General features: G+C 34.0%; 1 protein-coding gene across 5 annotated transcripts in view; it reads left to right on the top strand.

Annotated features, from left to right (window-relative positions):
• CNKSR2 (connector enhancer of kinase suppressor of Ras 2) overlaps nt 1–22,646 on the top strand; it is a 277,033-nt gene that overhangs the window by 96,017 nt on the left and 158,370 nt on the right. For all 5 annotated transcript variants that reach the window (XM_072818027.1, XM_072818026.1, XM_072818029.1 and 2 more), the window contains exon 5: nt 19,395–19,436. In XM_072818027.1, the coding sequence (XP_072674128.1) occupies nt 19,395–19,436 (42 nt within the window). The remainder of the gene's footprint in view (nt 1–19,394; nt 19,437–22,646) is intronic.

The following is a 22,646-nucleotide window of genomic DNA, read 5'->3' as shown; positions in this document are numbered from 1 at the left end:
AATGGGTATTTGTGGTTTAGATTCTTAGAGCATATTATTTGTGAATATTAAAAAATAAAAATAAAAAACAAAGGTTGCAGAATTTTTAAAAATTCTTCAAAAATAGCCTAAAGGTGATTTTTAAATTTTCATTACAGATTTATAGAAGGAAATTTGGCCTATAAATTTTCTGACAATAGCTATTGTATTTTGCTTCATTATATTTTATCTGTATTAATAGTACCTCCTTTACCTTCTTGGTTGATATTTTATTTGTTTTGTTTTGTTTTTTAAGAAAAACATTCACCAAAAAGATTTTAAAAAAAAAGAAAAACGTTCACCCACTATGGAGCCCAACATGAGTCTTGAATTCACAACACTGAGATCAAGACCTGAGCTGAGATCAAGAGTTGGATGCTTAACCATCTGAGCCACCCACTCACCTCTTGGTTGACATTTTATATCATTTACTCTTACATTTTATGGCAAAATAGTGTAGTGGGCTTTGATATAAAGTATATCTGAGTTCATCATCCTGGCTCTGCTTTTTGACACCCTGTATGAACTTGGACAAATTGCTTCATATTTCTGATACACTTTTGTTTTATCTGTAAAAGTGGATCATACCTTGTTGAATTATAGTAGGGTCTGTAAAAGTGGATCATACCTTGTTGGATTATAGTAGGGTAGTTGTGAATAATGGAAATTGATCTAGCCCATAAACTGGCATTCAGTGGGAGCTTAATAAATGGCCATTTTATTTTTTTATAATAAATTTATTTTTTATTGGTGTTCAATTTGCCAACTTACAGAATAACACCCAGTGCTCATCCCGTCAAGTGCCCCCCTCAGTGCCCGTCACCCATTCACCCCCACCCCCTGCCCTCCTCCCCTTCCACCACCCCTAGTTCGTTTCCCAGAGTTAGGAGGCTTTATGTTCTGTCTCCCTTTCTGATATTTCCCACACACTTCTTCTCCCTTCCCTTATATTCCCTTTCACTATTATTTATATTCCCCAAATGAATGAGACCATATAATGTTTGTCCTCCGATTGACTTACTTCACTCAGCATAATACCTTCCAGTTCCATCCATGTTGATGCAAATGGTGGGTATTTGTCATTTCTAATGGCTGAGTAATATTCCATTGTATACATAAACCTCATCTTCTTTATAAATGACCATTTTAGTTACCTTCTAAAGCAAAAGAGCCCTTAGTAACTCTAAACTCAGGTAGTTTTTGCTCTGCAAAAATGTGAAGGAGTGATGTTCTGCTTACTTTTGATTTTGAGTAGCAGTAAAGAAAGACCTATTTCTAGAATGAGTGCTTTTTTAAAAAGGACTTTGGTTTAATTTGGGATGTTCTTTAGATTTTAATGCAAAGTGATTATTGTGCCTCATATTCTGGAAGATATTTTGATGTAATACAGGAGTGAATTTTGATCACCTGTGAACTTGCCATCCCTATCCCATATTCACATTACCTAGAGTTGAAAACGGAGAACTCAAAACATGTAAAGGTACAATGCCCACAAATACTCAGTCCTACAGAATGCATGTTGTAAAAGGGTTAGGTTATTAAGATTCAAGTAGTAAATCTATGTAAAATTCTAAAGTGAGGAGATAAATTTTACTGGGGTAGGCATGGTATATATTCTGTGGTTCATGTAGTCAGTATTAAACCCTATAAAAGTCGAGCCAGGATAGCCTCTCATTCATCTCAGATAGAACTTTAAATACTATTTTTGCTATATTAGGGTTAGTGTTTAAACCTTCCTGAATCAGACATTCTAGGTGACCTGAAAATTGGACTGAGACTCTTGAGATTGAAACTGGGGCATTTCAGACAGAAAACCAGGACAAGTTTTATGTGTAAATTTTAAACAATATGGATTATATTACTTAGCATACTTGTTGATGGAATTATGAAAGGTCATTCTGGGTTTTTTACTTTGTATTTAAACAAAGTGTATTTAGTTCATTATAATTATACTTAATCCTTTTTTTCTTCAGCTGTTTTAGTTGATTATGAAGTAGCAAAACCATTATCTTTTAAAAATTTCTCTATATAATCCTAATATAGTGAATCAGAAGTTAAATCAGAAGTTAAATTCTTAAAAATTTAAAAATTTCTCTATATAATCCTAATATAGTGAATCAGAAGTTAAATTTAAAACAACTAAGCATAGTGCCTAGATAACTTGAGAACTTTTAGTCCAAAGACAAATATAAAACTAAAAATATATAAAATTTGGAAAGCTGAAATTATATTATATATGTATGCCTGTATCTCTTAAAAGTCCTAGAATATAGTCTTATAATCAAAATAAATATAAATACACACACACACACAAATCCTCATTCTTGAGGTAAAAATATAAAATGTCTATTGGTAGTAGGCCTTTTCTGAAGGCCAGAATGAAAAGATAAATCAGAGTGGTGAGATTACTCCATGCTAAGACACTAGAAAAGCACTATTTAGAACACTGGGATATAACCACTTATTCTTCCAGCTTTCTGACACTGGCCTAACTTGTGAACAAAAACTTAAAAACTTGCATATATTATGTGAAAATTATACTGAAATAAACTGTTTTAATAGCTTTATTCTTTTGAAAACATAGACTATATCATATTACATGAGCATCCTGCCAAAATACTTTAAGATATAGGCAGTATCACCATCAGCAATAACAGAAGAACTAGGGGTATGGTATATTATACTAATCCAATTATTTTACATGGCAAATGACAGGATACTATTTCTCAGACGTTTGTTTTCTTTTGTATATTTTAAAATTTATGTAAAACTTCATATATATATATACAAAAGAATGCATGTAATATATATTATGAATAATAATCATAAATCAAATACTCATGAATCTATCATCTAATAAGTAAAACATTAACAATATTGTTTTAGTACATTTGTGCTAAAGCACCCTGCCTCTTCTCAGGGTGTCTATTGGATTTTTTCCCTTAAAATAGGGCTTTTAAAAAATATTTTATTTATTTATTTATTTATTTATTTATTTATTTATTTAGGAAAGATAGTGTGAGTCAGGGGTAGGGGTAGGGAGGAGAAGGAGAGGGACAAGCAGACTCCACATTGAGCATGGAACCTAATACAGGGCTCAATCTCATGACCCTGAGGTCATGACCTGAGCTGAAATCAAGATCAGACACTTAACCAACGGAGCCACAAGGCTTCCCTTCTTAAAATAGTATTATATACTTTTCTAAACATCTCATTTAATTATGCTTGTCTTTGAGCTTTGTAAAAATGATATCACTGTGCATATTACTTTTTTCACTTGATTTGTGTTTCTGAACTCATTTATATTTTGTCCATTTACTGTAGTTCATTCACTTTTGCTCCATACATACATAACTGTGTGTATACGCCAATATATTTATTCATTTTCCTGACCATGGGCATTTGAACATATACCTACTTTCAAATATATTACATGGGAGGGTAATTGCTATGTTATACAGTATGCACATGCTCATTTTTATAATTGTATCACATCCTATTCTGAAAGTTTTATTGCTTATTTATGTAATGTACTTTCATTGTCTTCCTACTCTCTGAATTACAATATGTTTGCCATGCTGTCCTATGATGTATTTCACCTTTCAAGAGGCTATTAAAAGTTTTTCACAAAGACCCTAAAAAGATAGAACTTTTACCATTGTTGCTATGTTATGTACATGGAAGCAAATAGACAAAGATGGGTTACATGATTCTTATCCCTACAGGTGATAAAATAGACTTCAGAAGAGAGTCCCTGATATGTTACCATTTGTCTTGTACCATGATGATTCTTTTTAAAAAATGAAATCAAGAGTAACACCAATCCATTTAAGAAAAGATTTGCTGTGGGAGACTTGCTGAAGGCAGGTATCTGCTTTATGCATCTCTGTGTCCGCAGTACCTAGCAAACAAATGTTTGTTGAAAGAATAAAAGGACTCATTTTCCCCTTAAAATTCCACCAAAAAAGGGCTACAGATTGTAGATTTAGTGCTGTTAACTTACTGTAATGCTGATGAAGACCTAAAGAGAACTAAACACACACACACACACAAAATTATTTTCAAAGTTGATGAATTACAGCTATATTGTCATTATTACAAATACACAATTATTCCTTTAAATTTTAAGGCCTCTTCTTCCTACTCCTTCTCCTATTAATCCTTGCAACTCCAGGAAGATGAGTGGGGGAGGCAGGAAACAGTGGTGACAGTACCCGTCTCTTCCATGAGACAGGTAATGAGCTAGTGAATTGTGGAGGAGAGAGGAGAGGAGAGAAGTTAGGTTCTCATGGAGAGGATCAGAACCTAGGAGGAGAGGGCTGGTTTTGGAGCTAGAAAAGGTTACCATTACTGTCCAGTCTGCTCAGCCTCCTCCAATAAATCCATGTGTACGTTTCTGAATATCAAGTAGAAAGCTTTTCTAGCTTAAAAATTTCAGTTTTGATTTGATACCAAATTTGGAAACCTCAGCCGTAAAGGAATATAGAATATAATGCTGTGAGACTATGTAATGCCAGAGTGGGAGTTATAAAAGTACCTAAGCAAGAAAAATCAAAAGATTTGATTAGATACTTTTATTGGTCCTGGTTCTGTAACTATTTTATGTGTCTTGCTACAGTTTAAGTGCTATCCCTAAAGGCATTTAGAAATGCCTTTTGAAATGTCTACAGTGGCACTATTCAGCAGTTACTAATAATATAACTGTTAATTTCCATTTTAATGTCTTACTGTTTTCCACAGCCCTCCTCACCCTACTAAATATCTCGCTAGGCTTTCTGTTTCTTCCCTTTTAACTGTCTACAGAAGTATTTTCCTGCTCTCTCCCAACTGAACTGCCTTTTAGAATTGAAATGTATACTGCCCTGGGCTCTTCTGTTCATTTTTGTTCTCCTTCCTCAAACCATATCTAAATCCTTCAAACCATATCTAAATAACTTATTCTTTATGACATTTTTAAAAATTATTAGCAAGAACAAAAGGTCTATATGAAGTTTAATGGGCAGGGAATAATAACACTGCTATTTTGAGATTGTCCAAGTGCTTTTACAACATATTATCAGCATCAGATTTGTTCTTCACAATAATCTAGTGAAGGAGGTAAACCAGATGTCATTATCTCAGTTTTGTAAGTGAGTAATGGAATTTCAGAGAGGAAAAATGACATAATGAGTGACATGGCCAGGGCTTAGATCCATGCTTTAACATTGTTTGTAATGCTTTCTGCTCATTGTTCCTCAAGTTTGGCTTTACCTTAGATTTAAGTGAGGAGTTTTTTAAAAGCACTGGTATCTGTGCCCCATAACTTATTAAATTAGGCTCTTTATCGTGAGGGTTGGCATCAGTAGTTTTTAAATGATGCCTCCAGTGATTCTAATATGGAGCCAAAATTGATAACAACTGTGCTCATACTTAACTGGTTTAGTATGTGATGAGTATGAGATGAAAAGATAATGTATGTGTTCAAGAATGGTGTTTTCTCAAAGGCTGGTCCATGAGTATGATTTACCTGGGGAAGCTTGTTAAGATGCAGATTTCCCAGACTCCACCATAGGTTGAATGACTGAGAACTGTAGATCAGTAGGTCCAAGTATTTATAGGTAATAATAGCCCAGAGGCCACACACTTATAAAAGAGGCTAGTTAAGTTTTGATTTTAAAACTCTAGTTATCAATTGTTCATAGTCAATCAGTGTCATAAATGCATATCCAAAAGGATTAAACATGTTCTTTATCAAGCATAAGATATTAATGAAAACCATCATTGTGCATTTGTAATAAATGGAAAATCAGTGTTAGAAACTAATGTTAAACTAACCAGGGTTATTAAAATAAAAAGAAATAATAATAACATTTTAGCATGTTATGAATCCTTATCCATTACATGGATTATCATCAAATCATTACAAACATACATTTTCACACTCGTGAAATATTAAAGCATACTGAAAAAATAGAGAGAGCTACTAGTTGTAGGCACCAATATTCTAAGGCATTTGTCTCTGCTAACAAAGTAGCTTTTAATAACCCAGGCCCTTTGGGTTGGATCAGAATGACCCCCAGTATCAGATAATTCAGGTGAAATTAGGCCCTAAAACAAGTGAGATAATGGACTGAAATTATAATTTATAGTGGCAGGTTGAAGAACTGGTCAGAATTAAGTAATTAGGACAAGTGAGAATGAATTAGACGAATAAAATGAGGCAAAAATTATATATAAAAACAAAATAGTGAAAGACTAGATTTGCACAAAGTTAAGAGAATGTAATCTGAGGCTGCCTGCAAATTGCAGTATGTGAAGAGTGACATAGCATCTCTGAAAAGTAGCATATTTCCTGAAATGAAGTACAGCATGTAAAATTCATGAAATGGGGACACCTGGCTGGCTCAATCTGTAGAGCAAGTGACTCTCAATCTCAGAGTTGTGAGTTCAAGCCACACATTGAACCTAGAGCTTACATTAAAAAATCATGGGATAGGGATGCCTGGGTGGCTCAGTGGTTGAGCATCTGCCTTCAGCTCAGGGTGTGATCCCAGGGTTCCAGTATTGAGTCCTGCCTCAGGCCCTCTGCATGGAGCCTGCTTCTCCCTCTGCCTATGTCTCTGCCTTCTCTCTGTGTCTCTCATGAATGAATAAATAAAAAATCTTTTTAAAAAATCATGGGATAGTTATTGCATAAAACTGCATTGGTTAGGTCTTCATTTTCATGTATATTCTAGTTTTTCTCCTTGTATTTGGTGGAAGATTGTATTAGTCAAGTTAAACTAGATTATGCTGCAATAGTAAACAACCTGAAAATATTTGTGCTTTTACTATCACTCATGTCTAGTGCTGATGCTTCATGTCCATCCTAGATTGATATAGCTCTATTCCACATTCTCCTCACCTCAAGTCCCAGACTAGCCTCTTATTGAACACTATTGGTCATCACAGCAGAAAGGAAAAAACATGATGTGACAATGCACCAGTTCTTAATGTTTCTGCATGCAAGTGAGACACAGCACTTCTGCTCATATTTCACTGGACAAAGTAAGTCATATAGCCGTCGCTGACTTCAGTGGCTACAAGAAGTTTACCTTTTTCTTTAAAAAATGGAATGCATATGTAGAAATCATAATACAAATTTGACACAAGAATGAATCTATAAAGAATTCTAGTATAACATTATGCTAGAATTCGAAGGATAGTAATCTTGTTTATTTGAAAATGAGGAAAGTACCATAAAATTAAATTATGTAGAAAAACTTAAATATCCAAAAACTGTGTTAGTAAAAGTTGAGTTTGAGAATTTTTTCTCTCTCCTCAATGATGTGTTTATGTGCATTGGTGTGTCTCTTAGTATTTTAAGTATAACCTACTGCAATATTGGTGGTAGGTTTGGTGAAAGAGGGAAGACCTTTTGAAGTTCTTCAAAGCATAATATTCAGTCTTATAATGACTCAGTATTACTACTAGGAAGCCCTAAATGGATAGTGATTATTTATGATAAAGAATTTTGAGGGTGTACAAAATTAAGCCTAGATGTAGGCTTTACTATTACTTGGATAATTTGGTATTTATTAGAATTTAAGTATATTATTGTCATCAGTGATCTAAAAATTTTTATTGAGCGCCTGAGTATCAATGTTACCTTTTCAGATGTAGCACATAGTGAAAAGAAATGCTTCCATTTTGTCCAAGAATATGCCATCTAATTAGATAAAAGGGACAAAGATATATGGACTAAGGAATTTTTAAAATTGATACTTAGAATTTGTTTCAGATATACCATAATTTCCATTTATTTTCTGGCAACCTAGTGAATGATCTTGAACTGATGAAGTAATGTTTAATTTATATTTTCATTTATGATGGGTCATGGTATTTATCTTTGCTTGAACTCCTTAGTTGAATTTGTCACAAGGGAAAAATTGTCTCTCATCACTTAGACCCTATAGATTTTCTTTCCTTTATGATATATTTGATGGTCATTACAGTAAATAACTTGAACATCTGGAAGCTAGAGAGGCTCTTTATTAAAAAGAAATACTAGCTTTATAGTATGAACATAAAATTCTTGATATCTTTTAAATAATATGAATCTTCATGCATGCAGGGAAAGCCCAATTATTTTGTTGAAAATATCTGCTTAGATCATGCAGATTAACATTTAAAACTGAAACTCAGTCTATTTTGGTACAAAATCAGAGTGTAAAGAAACTAAATGTACTGTATAAGTTTGGCAATTGGCAATTAAAAAAAAAAAAGGCTTTAGGGCAGCTCGGGTAGCTCAGCGGTTTAGCACTGCCTTCAGCCCAGGGCTTGATCCTGGAGACCCGGGATCGAGTTCCACGTCGGGCTCCCTGCGTGGAGCCTGCTTCTCCCTCTGTCTGTGTCTCTGCCTCTCTCTCTCTCTCTCTTACTCCCTCTCTCATGAATAAATAAATAAAATCTTTAAAAAAATAAATAAATAAAAATTTTAAAAGGCTTTAAGTTTCATTTTTGTACCTAATCTCAAGCCAATGTGAATGTTTATTATGGAACATGAAAATAAAGAATCAATGGACTCAAATATCCATAACTGATAAATTTAGACTATATTTATAGAATATACAGAGCACTTTGAGAAATCAAAAGAGACAGTACAGTTCCTTCTTTGAAAATACTGACCATCTAATGGGAGAGAATAAGACTAACAGATTTCTGATGGAAACAAAATATGTGCAGTTAGTATGTAGTACATAGGCCTTTCAAAAATATTTAGGTTTTGACTCAAGACCTGCAGGGTAAACAAACTTAGCTCATGGTGGAGATTAGCTCACTGCTTCTTCAGGTTGTCCAAACGAAGTTATTAAAGTTACAGGGATCACAGTCTTACCCTAATGAGTTTTCTAGTTATTAATACCTTGATTTGACATTTATACTTTTTTATTCTTTTTGACACTTCAATCTTAATAAGCCTCAGTGGTTTTTGGATTTGTTACAGAGCTATTTGAATGCTGAAAAAAACAATCACCTTTACTTCTATGTACATTGCCAAGTCTCTATGTGCTAAAAGATTAGTTTTCACACCCATTCAACATTTGGAACAGTGGTCTTTCATTGTGAAGTGAAGACTAGAGTGATTAAAGCCAGGTTGAGGGGGTGTCTGGTTGGCCAGGTCAGTTAGGCATCTGATTTAGGATTTCAGCTCAGTTTGTGATCTCAGAGTCTTTGTGATCAAGCCCCATCCCTGGCTCTGCTCTCAGTGGGGTGTCTGCTTTCCTTCTCCTTCTCCCGCTGCCCTCACTCCACTTGTGCTCTCTCTTAATCTCTCAAATAAATTAATTAATTAATTAATATTTTTAAAAAGCCAGATGGGGCTTCATTTTAGATAGCCTCTTGGGGGAAGAGAATTGGAGCAGAATTTTGAAAAGCAATATGGTGCAAGGTGCAAAAGAATATGGCTATGTTCACTGATAGAAAAACTATAGATGGCCATAAGGTCATGCCCAGTCAGTTCTCCCATCTCTTGTTTATTGCTCTTCGTATGTTACAACTCAATACCTTATTTAACCTAATGAAAATCTTAGCCAATTCTTTTAAAATGGGTCATTTTAGTGGAACCTAGGTGGCTCAGTCAGGTAAGCATCTGCCTTCAGCTCAAGTCATGTTCCTGGGGGTCCTGGGATTGAGCCCCACGTCAGGCTCCCTGCTCAATGAGGAGCCTGCTTCTCCCTCTCCCTCTGCTTGCAGCTCCCCTTGCTTGTGCTCTATCTCTCTCTCTCTTCCTCTGTCAAAGAAATAAATAAAATCTTTTTTTAATGGGTCATTTAAAAATTTCAAGAGGGGTGCCTGGGTAGCTCAGTCAGTTAAGCATCCGACTCTTGGTCTCAACTCAGGTTATCATCTCCCAGTTGTGAGATCAAGCCCTGCTTTAGGACCTGCCCTCAGCAGAGGAGTCTGCTTCAGATTCTTTCTCCCTCTCCCTCTGCTTTTCCCTGCACCTCTCATGCTCTCTCTCTCTAAAATAGATAAATAAATAATGTCTTTAAAATTTCAGAGATACCATCCTTCATGAACTTTCCTCTTCTCATTCCCAAAATGACAGCAAGAAGGCAAGTTTGTGGTCAGTAAGGCAGTCAAAATGTTGAAAGGGTTGCAAAGGAGGTACTTGTGGGTGGTTGGTTATACCTCTGCCTGCCTTGTTTCCCAAGGACATTTATATATCTGAAATTACAGCTAAACAGTAGCATTTTGATAACACATTCAAGAAGACCAATGACTGTCTATTCACTATGGACATTCTTTTCACTCAGGACACTCAGTCAGCTTTTGCTCTTTGATAAGTCCAAATTTAGTTTGAACTTTTATCTTCCATCCATTGCAAATCTTTTACCTCTGGCACTGCTTTCTCTGTGCCCTCAAAGCTAGGTGATGACGACTTTGAATCTCTTTTAATAGCTCTTTTCTGTATATCATCCTACAGAGAGAATTGCTTTCATTGTACTATGCTGCTACTGTAAATGTCACAATAGACTGGAATCTGCTGTTGTGGAAGGAAAAAAAGCAAAGCGTCTGGTCAATAACTTGGAACTAAACTCCTTTATGTCTTTTCAGATGTTGCTTTTATTGTTATTTGTTTGAAAATCTTGTTAAATGGCTTCCCATTTTATAACTGTTGGAAGGGCCATAGTATATTTCTCTAGACCCGACAGTCCGGCTAGCATGGTGACCACTAGCTGCACATGGCGACTGAAATATAAATTTAAATTAATTAAAACTAAATAAAATTACAAATCAAGTTCCTCCTTTGCACATTTTAATTGCTCAGGAGCCACACATGTCTAAAAGCTACTGAATTTCAAGCATCACAGACATAGAACATAATTATAATAATTCTCTTATCTCTGTAACACAGCATTTTCCCCCTTTACTCCTGGCCATACAACTAACCCTTCCTTCCTGCTCCTAAATGTAAGCATTGTCTGAACTTCTGTCCTCCACTATCTTCTGACTATAAATGTTCTTTTATATGTTTATAATGTTAAATGTTTATAATGAATTTGTTGTTGTTTTCTTTTGTAACTATATCTTCAATGTAAATACTCCCAGATCTGGCTCTAATTTAGATCCATTTCAGTTTATTCAGTTATTTGCTGGACAGCTTTGTATCAAATTTCCTTTCAGCCACTTCTAATTTCACATGCCTAAAATACAAGTATTTTATTCTCCCCAAAACCTCTCCTAACATCTCTACTTGGCCATTCACCCATTTGCTCAGATTTGAACCCCTGGAGTAATGTTTAACATTCCCTTTTTTTAAGATTTTATTTATTTATTTATGGGAGACACAGAAAAGCAGAGACATAGGCAGAGGGAGAAGTAGGCTCCCTGTGGGGAGCCTGCTGCAGGACTCAATCCCAGAAACCCGGGATCATGACCTGAGCCAAAGGCAGATGCTCAAACACTGAGCCACCCAGGTACCCCAGTGTTTAACTTTCCTCTCCCCATTATTCTCTGTGTCTCATGAATCAGTCACCCAATTCTCATTCCTGGCTTTATGTGTATCAGCCACCTCTCCTCAACTCACTTTCCATCATCATAATAACCTCAGTTCAAGCTTTGATTACATAGTACATTTTCCATTCAAAGAACATTCCAACTGATCTTGCTTCTTCCAGTTTTTTCCCTTCCAAATCCACAACTTCTTCCTCATTGTTTTCATAAAACGTGTATTAATCACATACTTCCCATCCACAGACATCTCTGAGCACTTCCTGTATTAGAGTAAAGTACATATTCCTCCATCCTCCCTAGAGATGAATGTTTTCTTGGTGTATCTAGGAAGACACACAGCTTTACAGAGATTCCTTATGTGAGACATGATTGGAAAGTGACTCTTGTAACTGAGGGAAAGGAAAAAGAACCATGAGAAAGGGAACAAGAAGAGATGGCTGTTAGAGTTGTTAGCCGGACCAGAGTTTGAACTCCACTCCTCCTCCAGCCATGGCACTATGTAAGCTATCCTGACTTCAACCCCTCCTGAAATATAGTCACCAGAAATTATCAGTTGACCAAGTTAAGCAGTATCCTGGTAGAATGGGACTTCAAACAGATTATTACAGAAAAATAAAAATTTTATTCCTTTCAAAACAAAATTTCTCCAGGGACACCTGGATCGCTCAGTAGTTGAGTGTCTATCTTCAGCTCAGGGCATGATTCCAGGGTCCGGGATCGAGTTCCGCATCAGGCTCCTTGCAGGGAGCCTGCTTCTCTCTCTGCCTGTGTCTCTGCCTCTCTCTGTGTCTCTCATGAATAAATAAATAAAATCTTTAATTAACAACAAAAATATTTTTCCAGACAAGCATTGGTAGCTGTCCACAATATGACCTCATGTTATTTTCTAGACCTTTTTTCCTGTTGCATTCATTCCATATGTCTTATGCTCTAGGCTGATGTGCTTACTTCTCATTATGCCTTTGCTCATTGTGTTCACACAAACTGAAATGGTCTTTCCCTGTGAACCCCCAGTTTCCAAATTCAAAAGCTATTTAAGGTCAGTAAAATACTTCCTCCAGAAGTTCATTTCAGAGTTAGGATTTATCTTCTTTTTTGTGGGATCTTCTGTTAACATTTGTCATGTACCTTATATTATTATTTGAATATATTCTCCACTAAATAATGGAATAATGGTGGCCAAGGGCCAAGTTTAATTTATCTTTGATTACTTAATAATGCCTGACAGTGAGTTCCATTTACAAGATGCCCCAAAAACCTTTTTTGGTGAATGTAATTGTGACTCCAGTAAATGAATGAGTGAATGAATAAAACTAACATTAACGCAGATGAATCACTTAAGCATTGAAGACATTTTGGTAGCTTCAATAGAGTATATGAAGTGTTTCGTGTGAAGGTACTGTCATTAAAGGTTTGCATAGATGTATCATTTATTTAAAAATATTTATTTATTTAACAGGGAGAGAGAGAGAGCACAAGCAAGGGGGGTGGCACCACTAGATAAATCATTTAAATATTACGTGTAAGCAGAAAAATATTTTTAGGGGCGCTTGAATAGCTCAGTCAGTTAAGCATCTGCCTCTTAATTTAGGCTCAGGTCATGATGTCAGGGTCATGAGCTAGAGCCTGGCCTTGGGATCTGAGCTGGGCATAGAGTCTGCTTGAAATTCTTTCCCTCTTCCTCTGCCCTTCCCCCATAGATGCACACATGTTCTCTCTCAAAAAAAAACACGAAAACAATATTTTTATATTATTTGTACAAATATACTATAATATACCAAAAATATACATGAAAATTTATGGCATTTACAGTTATAAAGTTCCATGAAATGTAATTGCATACAGCATTACAGATATACACTATTTCTCTTCACTCTCTTGCTTTATGTATTCAATAATAATAACCTATGAACTATTCCTATGACTATAATACACAGTTGATGAGAAATATTACTTATACTGAACATCATGACCCCAGGACACTTACAATGTGTTGAAAAAGTATCATGAAAAAAGAGCATCAACAGTAGGTAACACAGGATAGAAGTGTTTCTACGTGTTCTGCTCAATAAGGCAGTTGCATCACTGTTTCACAAAAACAATAACTGATTATGATCCTGTGTGGGCACATAGCTCATCTGTGGGAGATGGTTTCTGTGCGTACTTACAGTCTTCAAAAAAAATGATAAAAAATGAAGACACACTCATTATCTTTATGAATATTGTCTTGTTAGGAATTTGATGCATTTAAATATATATCACATGATTTGTAGAAGCATTATATGGAAAAGGATAAAGAAGAAATTGCAAGTGTCATTTTGCATGCACAGTAAAAGACAGCATGAGCTACTGAAGAATTCCTGGGAGTATATAGTGGCATTGCTCTAAATCCAATTTTAAAAATCTAAATTTAATCCTAACCTAAAAATAAGTAGAACGTCAGAGGTGTACCTTTCCTTAGCATGAATTGGTTCTTAAAAATGTGGATTTCTCCATATTCAGTGCTATTTTCTTTTTTAAAACTTGAGGTATGATCTTTTGGGAAAATATTTGGCCCTAAGTGTTAATAAAGCTCACACTTGAGAAGCGAATATTTTTTATTCACGTCTTGATGGAAATAAAATAACTTATTAATAAAATGAATCCCCTTAAGGTACCATACCAGGGCTATTTAAATATTTAGCATGATAAAATGAACTCCTTAACACGATAGCTTAACTAAATAGAACACAGTCATTTAGTTTCTGTCCTTCTCTTTAACATAAAGTAGCAGGTTAATATATACTTTTTTGTATTGTTCTGTTCTGTTTGGTTTTTATTATGGCATGTCCCACCCTTTTGAAAGCCTTGGGCTTTCAATAATGAACAGGTTGATCAGGCTGAAAGAAGATAGAGATGTAAACAAGTAGAAGCAGTTATTCAAAGTAGTGAGCAGTTAAAGAAAGAAGTAAGTTTAATAAGAGGGAAAAAAAGAAAAGCCAATCAATAAATTGGGGGAATGTGAAACAAAAGCAGGTAGTTCTGAGTTTTTGAGAATTGTTTCAAGTGAGCCAGCAGGTACTGTTTTTATATCAGTTTACTGTCTTACAGGTTCTATATATTTGATCGTTTTTTATTTGATTTGGCTTGACACTTTTCTGTCACAGGCTACCTATAAAATAGATTGTTTTTCAAAATACCATATTTATCAAAATCATACTGGAGCCCCCACTGCAGGTTTACTCCATCTGTGTATTTGGGTTGAACCTGGGAATCTATATTTTAATCCACTTTCCATGTGATTCTTACAAATATACAGAACTAAAATCTGAAAATTACTGCAGTAGCTTAACAGTTTCTGAGTGTCGTTTTATTGCTTTTGCAGTAATGTCACCTTTATTTTCTTTTTTTTTATGTATTAAAATTATTTATTTTTTTTTATTTTTTAATTTATTTTTTTATTGGTGTTCAATTTACTAACATACAGAATAACACCCAGTGCCCGTCACCCATTCACTCCCACCCCCCGCCCTCCTCCCCTTCTACCACCCCTAGTTCGTTTCCCAGAGTTAGCAGTCTTTATGTTCTGTCTCCCTTTCTGATATTTCCCACACATTTCTTCTCCCTTCCCTTATTTTCCCTTTCACTATTATTTATATTCCCCAAATGAATGAGAACATATAATGTTTGTCCTTCTCTGACTGACTTACTTCACTCAGCATAATACCCTCCAGTTCCATCCACGTTGAAGCAAATGGTGGGTATTTGTCATTTCTAATAGCTGAGTAATATTCCATTGTATACATAAACCACATCTTCTTTATCCATTCATCTTTCGTTGGACACCGAGGCTCCTTCCACAGTTTGGCTATCGTGGCCATTGCTGCTAGAAACATCGGGGTGCAGGTGTCCCGGCGTTTCATTGCATTTGTATCTTTGGGGTAAATCCCCAACAGTGCAATTGCGGGGTCGTAGGGCAGGTATATTTTTAACTGTTTGAGGAACCTCCACACAGTTTTCCAGAGTGGCTGCACCAGTTCACATTCCCACCAACAGTGTAAGAGGGTTCCCTTTTCTCCGCATCCTCTCCAACATTTGTTGTTTCCTGCCTTGTTAATTTTCCCCATTCTCACTGGTGTGAGGTGGTATCTCATTGTAGTTTTCATTTGTATTTCCCTGATGGCAAGTGATGCAGAGCATTTTCTCATATGCATGTTGGCCATGTCTATGTCTTCCTCTGTGAGATTTCTCTTCATGTCTTTTGCCCATTTCATGATTGGATTGTTTGTTTCTTTGGTGTTGAGTTTAATAAGTTCTTTATAGATCTTGGAAACTAGCCCTTTATCTGATATGTCATTTGCAATTCTTTACCTAAAAACTTACTTTTTCGAAGACCCAATGAAAAGCCACCTTTCCTGATTTTTTTCAGGCAGTTAGTTGTTTCCTCCCCTGCTCCCCCAGCCCTATGATCCTGCCTTTATTATAGTAATTGTGAGTGTCCCAAATATGTTAGTGTGGATTTAAGCTTTAATAAGTTCACATGTGGGAATATGCTATAAACATAGCGCAGACATCCTTTGAAAATTTAATTATTCCAATTTCTTTTATAGTTATTTGGTTTTGTTTATTTCAAATAGTAAGTTTTTAATTTTAATATTTATGACAGTTTTTTAGACTGATGGAAAACCTTGTCCATCTCAGTCACCCGATGTATCTCTTCTAGACTTCGTCTTGTTGGGGTCATGCCACAATTGTCAAGAATGCATCAGTACTTTATTCTTTGAATAATCTTAAAGCTCAGATTATAGATGTAATCCTTTTAGGCACTGAGGAACAGCAGCTGGTAAATGTGTTTACAAAGTTTGAAATCTAACTTGAGCAATGTATGTAGCACAACACAGTGGTCACTTTGCATTTTAATGAGAAATATATCAGTAATTTAAAATTTTAAATAATTGGCCTTTCACATGTTGATTTCTATATTTTTGTGGCATTCATACTTGTAAAGTTATTGAAACTTAAACTTCATGAAGACTTTGGGATTCTACATATTTTAACTTCTTTCTGTGAATGCCTGACTCTTTAAACTTTGCTTTTCTAAGTCAGGACCCATATTTCATTCATCTTTGTACCCTGAACATAGTTGATTAATATTTGCTGGAAGAAGAGGAAAAGTACATCTGTTAAATGTTATCTAATTTGTTTAAGTATTACACAACTGTTACTCAATCTATTTGGATGTATTTGGTACATATAAAATTTAGCATCACCTGTGTTAGTACATGTAATAAATAATATGTACTTTACTGTTTCCATCAATTGCAGCTATTATTTTTTTAGATTCCCAAATTGCTCTGTCTTTGGCCAGTAAGAATTTCTTCATGTTGACTTCTGAGTCTCGCTGGCATGATTTTTGTAGAGTTTAATAGTCTCTTTCTATCTGTGTCACAGTACAATCCAGGCTCATCTTGTACATTTCCTACCCCAGATTTGGAATCCATCTTTTTCCTTGAAGGTCCAGGAAATGGTATTTGAAAATCACTAACTGTGAAGAATTTATTCATTACTCAGTTGAACGTTTATGTCTTTTTAGTGGATGAAAGTAAGAAATATATACAGATGTGTATACATAATACATCAAGAGACCCTAGGTTCTACTTACCTTCTTTTATATGTTTCTACTTTGTCTCATGCTAAAATTACTTAGGACACCAAAAATGATAGAATGATCACATGTGATAATAGTATAACTAACTGTTTGATTGCTTCATCCTATGAAATGCAATAGTTTCAGCAAAACAGTAACAGACTACCAACACTACTACCAACAAACAAAATGATCACTGACAATAGTATAAGATTTTGTTTAATAGTGCTTTTTGTTATTTCACACTAGGGATGTGCAGGTAAAATGTTATATTTTAAAGAACTTGAAATAGTTATTCTCTGTGTGATTATTGTATCACTAGCAGGATATACATTTAGATCATATTTACCTTCTTCCTTGAGGGGAATCCCTTTGAATTTTGCAAATTTAATCATATTCTCTGATTCTGGGAAGGTAGGTAAATAATCAAACTTGCATCCATTATAAATGCTGAAATAAGTTGTACAGGCAGCTTTGGGAAACTGGGCAACTTTCCAGCTTTTCCCAAATCATCTCTCACCAATGTAATTGTGTTTGGAAATAATTCTGTAAAATTGGACTCTTCCAAATTCAGATGTAAGTACAATGCATTTTCCTAGTATAAATGCTTTATCTATACCTTGTTTCCTCTGTACACATAATTCATACTTAATTTATAGAGACATAGCTATGGCTATATTTATAACAAACTTCTTCTTTGGCACAGAAGTCCTACAGTATGGCAAGACCCAATCCTTAAGTATTTCTATTAGTTTGTGAAATAAATCAGACCTAAATTTAAATGTAAAACTTTTGCCCCTTGTTTGTTTCCCAGAGTTAAGAGTCTCTTACTGAGGGGGGCACTGGATGGAATGAGCACTGGGTGTTATACTGTATGTTGGCAAATCAAACTCCAATGAAAAAATATACAAAAAAAATAAAACTTTTGCCCCTGATAAAAATATATAATACTTCTGACAAGGTATTGCATTATCAAATGGCATTATCAAAAACTATATTTAGGGACGCCTGGTGGCTCAGTGGTTGAGCATCTTCCTTTGGACCAGGGCGTGATCCCAGAGTTCCGGGATCGAGTCCCACATCGGGCTCCCTGCATGGAGCCTGCCTCTCCCTCTGCCTATGTCTCTGCCTCTCATTCTGTGTCTCTCATGAATAAATAAATAAAATCTTTTTTAGAAACAACTATGTTCAATAAGATTCCTTTTTTTTAATTAAATTCAGGGGAAAAATGAAATGGACTATATCATTCCTTAAAATATGTTGTATTTTGAAACATGGTTATTCTTTCAAAATTAGATTGTCAAATAGTAATTAGTTAACTATATATTTTGAAGTAAAGGTAATTAGTTTAAATTTTTAAAATAAAGACATAGAACAATGATAATTCATGGCTCAAATGTATTTATTACTTACTGTATGCCAAATATTGTGCTAAGCTAAGCCATTTATCCATTTTCTGATTTAATCCTCACAACACCCTTTTGGGTTGCTACTTTATAAACTTCTTAAGAAAAAATGAGCCATAGAAACAAAGTTTCTTTTTTTTTTTTTTTTAGAAACAAAGTTTCTAAGCCAAAATCTCTTTGCTGTGTTTTGGCTCATTGTAAGTCTAGCAATTGCAGGAAAAAAGACAATGGATTTTTAAAAACAATTTTTTATTATTTCAAGGATCCAATTTTAGGTAAAAACTATGAACTTCAGATTAGTAGTGTATACCAATTTTAAATACATAATATAAAAGATTTAATAGCCTGGAATGGTTGAAAATATAAAAGCATTTTTGAGATTAAGATATGACTATTGAAATAAATATTAGTGTTTTTTCTAATGTTCTGGTATATAATAAATTAGTATTTGAAATGTTGGAAATATTTTTAAAAATATTTATCACATAAAAATTTAGATAGAAAATGGCTACAATAATTTTTTCTAATATTTGATTTTATATATGTTTAATGTATATTAGAAAATGGTTACAATAATTTTTTCTAATATTTGATTTTATATATGTTTAATGTATATTATTCTTTATTATATGTGTGTAAAATTTAAAAATATAGTTAAGCAAAAGTTAGACTATCTCTGTAACTAACCATCAGAGCTAACTACTATGAATATTTTGGCATATAACATTCCAGATTTTTTTCCTATTCTTATTGCTGTTTTTACTTGAATTGTCAAGACTTTTTCAAATTGTAGTTCATTTCCTAAGAAAGTATTTTAAAAAGAATGTGTGGTTTTTTAAAAACTAATGTATATGTTTCTTTTTTTAAAGGATTGTACTGTGTATGAAACAGAGAATAAAATTCTTCACGTGGTAAGTATGCTTGGATTTATTTTCATCTTCATTAAAAATATTTCTTTAACTAGTAATTAAGTAAAAAGCTGTAGTCTATAAAAATGAGCTCTGTTTATCTTATAGAAAAAGTACAAAAGAATATAAAAATAAAAAACAGTTATATTAGTTACAACCATTCTTTTGTATGCTAATAGGAAAATATGATACAATGTGATACAAATTTTAAGATTGTAATATGTAGCAAGGTTGGAATATAATGAACCTAGAAAAAAGGGAACTTTAAATCAGAATTTTTTACTGATCATTTGTGACAAAAAGAGAGAAAAGTATTTGGTTGTATCGTGGGATAAACAACCTATCATCATTTGGATGAAATACTTAATAAAATAATTAATCTGCCTTTGATCAAATTCTGTACTCACCAAACAACCGTCCAAATTTTAATTTGGCAATATTTGTTTAATCAGTTAATAACTTTGAAGATATTTTATTACGAGAAATGGAATGTCAGTACATTATACTTTAGAGAAAGTTATTCCTTTCTTGTTAATGAACAGTTTGCTGCTTTTCGTAAATCCATAACTTGGTGTTCAAGTTATGTCCTCAGAGGTGAAGACCTCTGTTAGAAATGAGTGACAACATAAATACCATTGAAGAAGTTTAGAAATGAATGCAATATATTACTTTGGCAATTTCACATTCCAGCTAGTGAGAATTAAAGATGCTGTCTGATGATGTTTGAGACTGTGGATGGCATTAACCAATCAGTGTAGCTTAGAAAGCACTTGTATTTTCTTTTTTTTAGAGTTATTTTATTTTTTATTAACATTTTTGAAGTTTTTATTTAAATTCCAGTTAGATAACATACAGTGTAATATTACTTTCAGATGTACAATATAGTTATTCCACACTTCCATACAATATCCAGTGCTCATCACAAGTGCACTCCTTCATCTCCATCACCTATTTTATCCATCCCCCAACCCACCTCCCCTCCAGGAACCATCAGATTGTTCTGTGTAATTAAGAGTCTGTTTTTTTGGTTTGCCTCTCTTTTTTCCCCTCCTTTGCCTGTTAGTTCAGTTTCTTAAATTCCACATACAAGTGAAATCATGTGATATTTGTCTATTTCCACTTCTCCATTCCTGGCTTTTTAATGGGCTAGCCTTCAGTAGAAGGTTATATACGTGCGTGTTACTTTTCTCAAAGTAAGATTCTTTTTAAAAACTAATAAAATAGTATAGTATATCACTTGGTATATGATACTAGAATTCTTTCTTTAAAACAAAATATTCAAAAAAAGTCTCTGTCCAGATTTCCTGTTGTGTGGAGGAAATCATGTTAAGTCTAAACCATCTGAACCCTAATTCTAACTTTGTTATCTACATGACCTTAGTCAAGTGCTTTAACTTTCTTTAAGATTCTTTTGAAGTAAATTTTAACAATTAAAAATATTTATTCCTGTAATTGACACATAACATTATATTAGTTTCAGGCATATAACATAATGATTTGATATTTGTAGGAGACTTTGCTCTTATTATGTAAAATGAGAATATCTTCTAAGTACAATTGTTTATAATCACATGACCTTCTTTCCAGTATTTGTGTTTTTATTTCCCTTTTTTTATGTACACCAGAAAATAAAAAGCCTGAATTTTGATATAACTTGTTTAGAATCAAATTGTGATTGATTTTGAATGTTCTCCTTGTTTCTATGGTAGTTGAGTCAGAGTACTCATACAAATGTGTAGCTTGAGATATGCACTAGAACATCAACTGTCATAGCCCAGACTCAATTCCTATACCTTTATTTTGTCTAGAGGGTAGTGGAGGCTAATTATGAAGAGAAAAAAGAACTTAATCATGAAAACCTGCTATTTCCTAGGAGTTCCATAGGCAATTATAAGCATCAGAGTACTCTTCAACAGCTGGACAAACTGAGATAGCTCAGAAAAGTTGTGAGGTGTGTCTTTTCTTGAAATAGATCTTTATTTAAGGATGAGTAAAGAAAAAGAATGGGAAAAGAAGTATCCTCTCGTATATCAGAAGAAAATTCTTCCTCATGTAGTAAGTCTATTTAGAACATCTATTTAATGATCTCAATAAAATCGAAAGAATATTGTTTGCATTAAAATAGAATACCATACTCTAAAGAAGGCAAAGCCACTACAAAATGAGCACAAAATGAACTAAAAAAACAATCTTTAAAACTAAGAACACGGAAATAGAAATTGAACCATGCTGAAAGCAGTAAAAGCATGGTTATTGCAGAAAATTGAAACGATGAGAAATAAACTTTATTGACACTCAGATTTTTAGTAAACTAATAAAAAGTCAAAAAATGAGAGAAGATAATGGCTATAGAGAATAGGTTTTGATTAATCCACCTTCAACTAATTATTAATTTCTAAGGAAGAAAACAATAGTAAACAATGAAGGATATAATAGAAAATTTAGGAGTAAAAATTGGGAAAATTGAATTTCTCAACCAAGTCAAAGAGTGAATTGGAAAGATAACAGTTTCAAGGTATTTTCTGGTAACATTTTACAGTTTTATGGCAAGAAGCAACTACATTCATTTAACCAGTGGGAAGAGACACATGAAAGGTTTTGACTTCAAAGAAACAAAAATTATATTGTATTGAGATGTATACTGTGAAACCATAAGTGCCAGAAAACAATGAAACAAAAGACCTAAATCTTTTAAGAAAAGTAGTGCCCCAAAATATTTATATCAAAATTATCATTCATGTGTGAAAGCAACAAAAAGATATTTTTAGATCAACAAGATCACTAAAGTACCTTTTTGAAAAATGTATTTGAGTAAGTTTAACAAATAAATTAAGCAAAAGTTTCCAATTCTAGAATAGGAAACTTGTGGTAGCAAAGAGCTAGAGTGAAAAACAAAACCAGATGCCATTCATGCTGTTATAACAAAAATACCCTAGATTAGGGGGCCTAACCAACAAACATTTCACATACTTCTGGAAGCTGGCAGTCCAAGATTCGGTGGCTACAGAGTCTGTGTCTAGTGAGGGCCTGTTCCCTGGTTCATAGAGGGTCTTTACAGGTAAGAGACTTGAGGGAAACCTCTGGAATCTCTTTTATAAGGCCACTAATCAAATCCAATTAAAAGGGCTCTGCTCTTATGACCTAGTCACCTCTCGATGACTCCACTCCCAAAAAAAATAACTTCGGGGATTAGGTTTCAACATAAGAATTTAG

This window comes from Canis lupus, chromosome X (genome assembly GCF_048164855.1).
Source record: "Canis lupus baileyi chromosome X, mCanLup2.hap1, whole genome shotgun sequence".
Lineage (NCBI taxonomy): Eukaryota > Metazoa > Chordata > Mammalia > Carnivora > Canidae > Canis > Canis lupus.
This window is presented reverse-complemented; position numbering and strand designations above follow the sequence as displayed.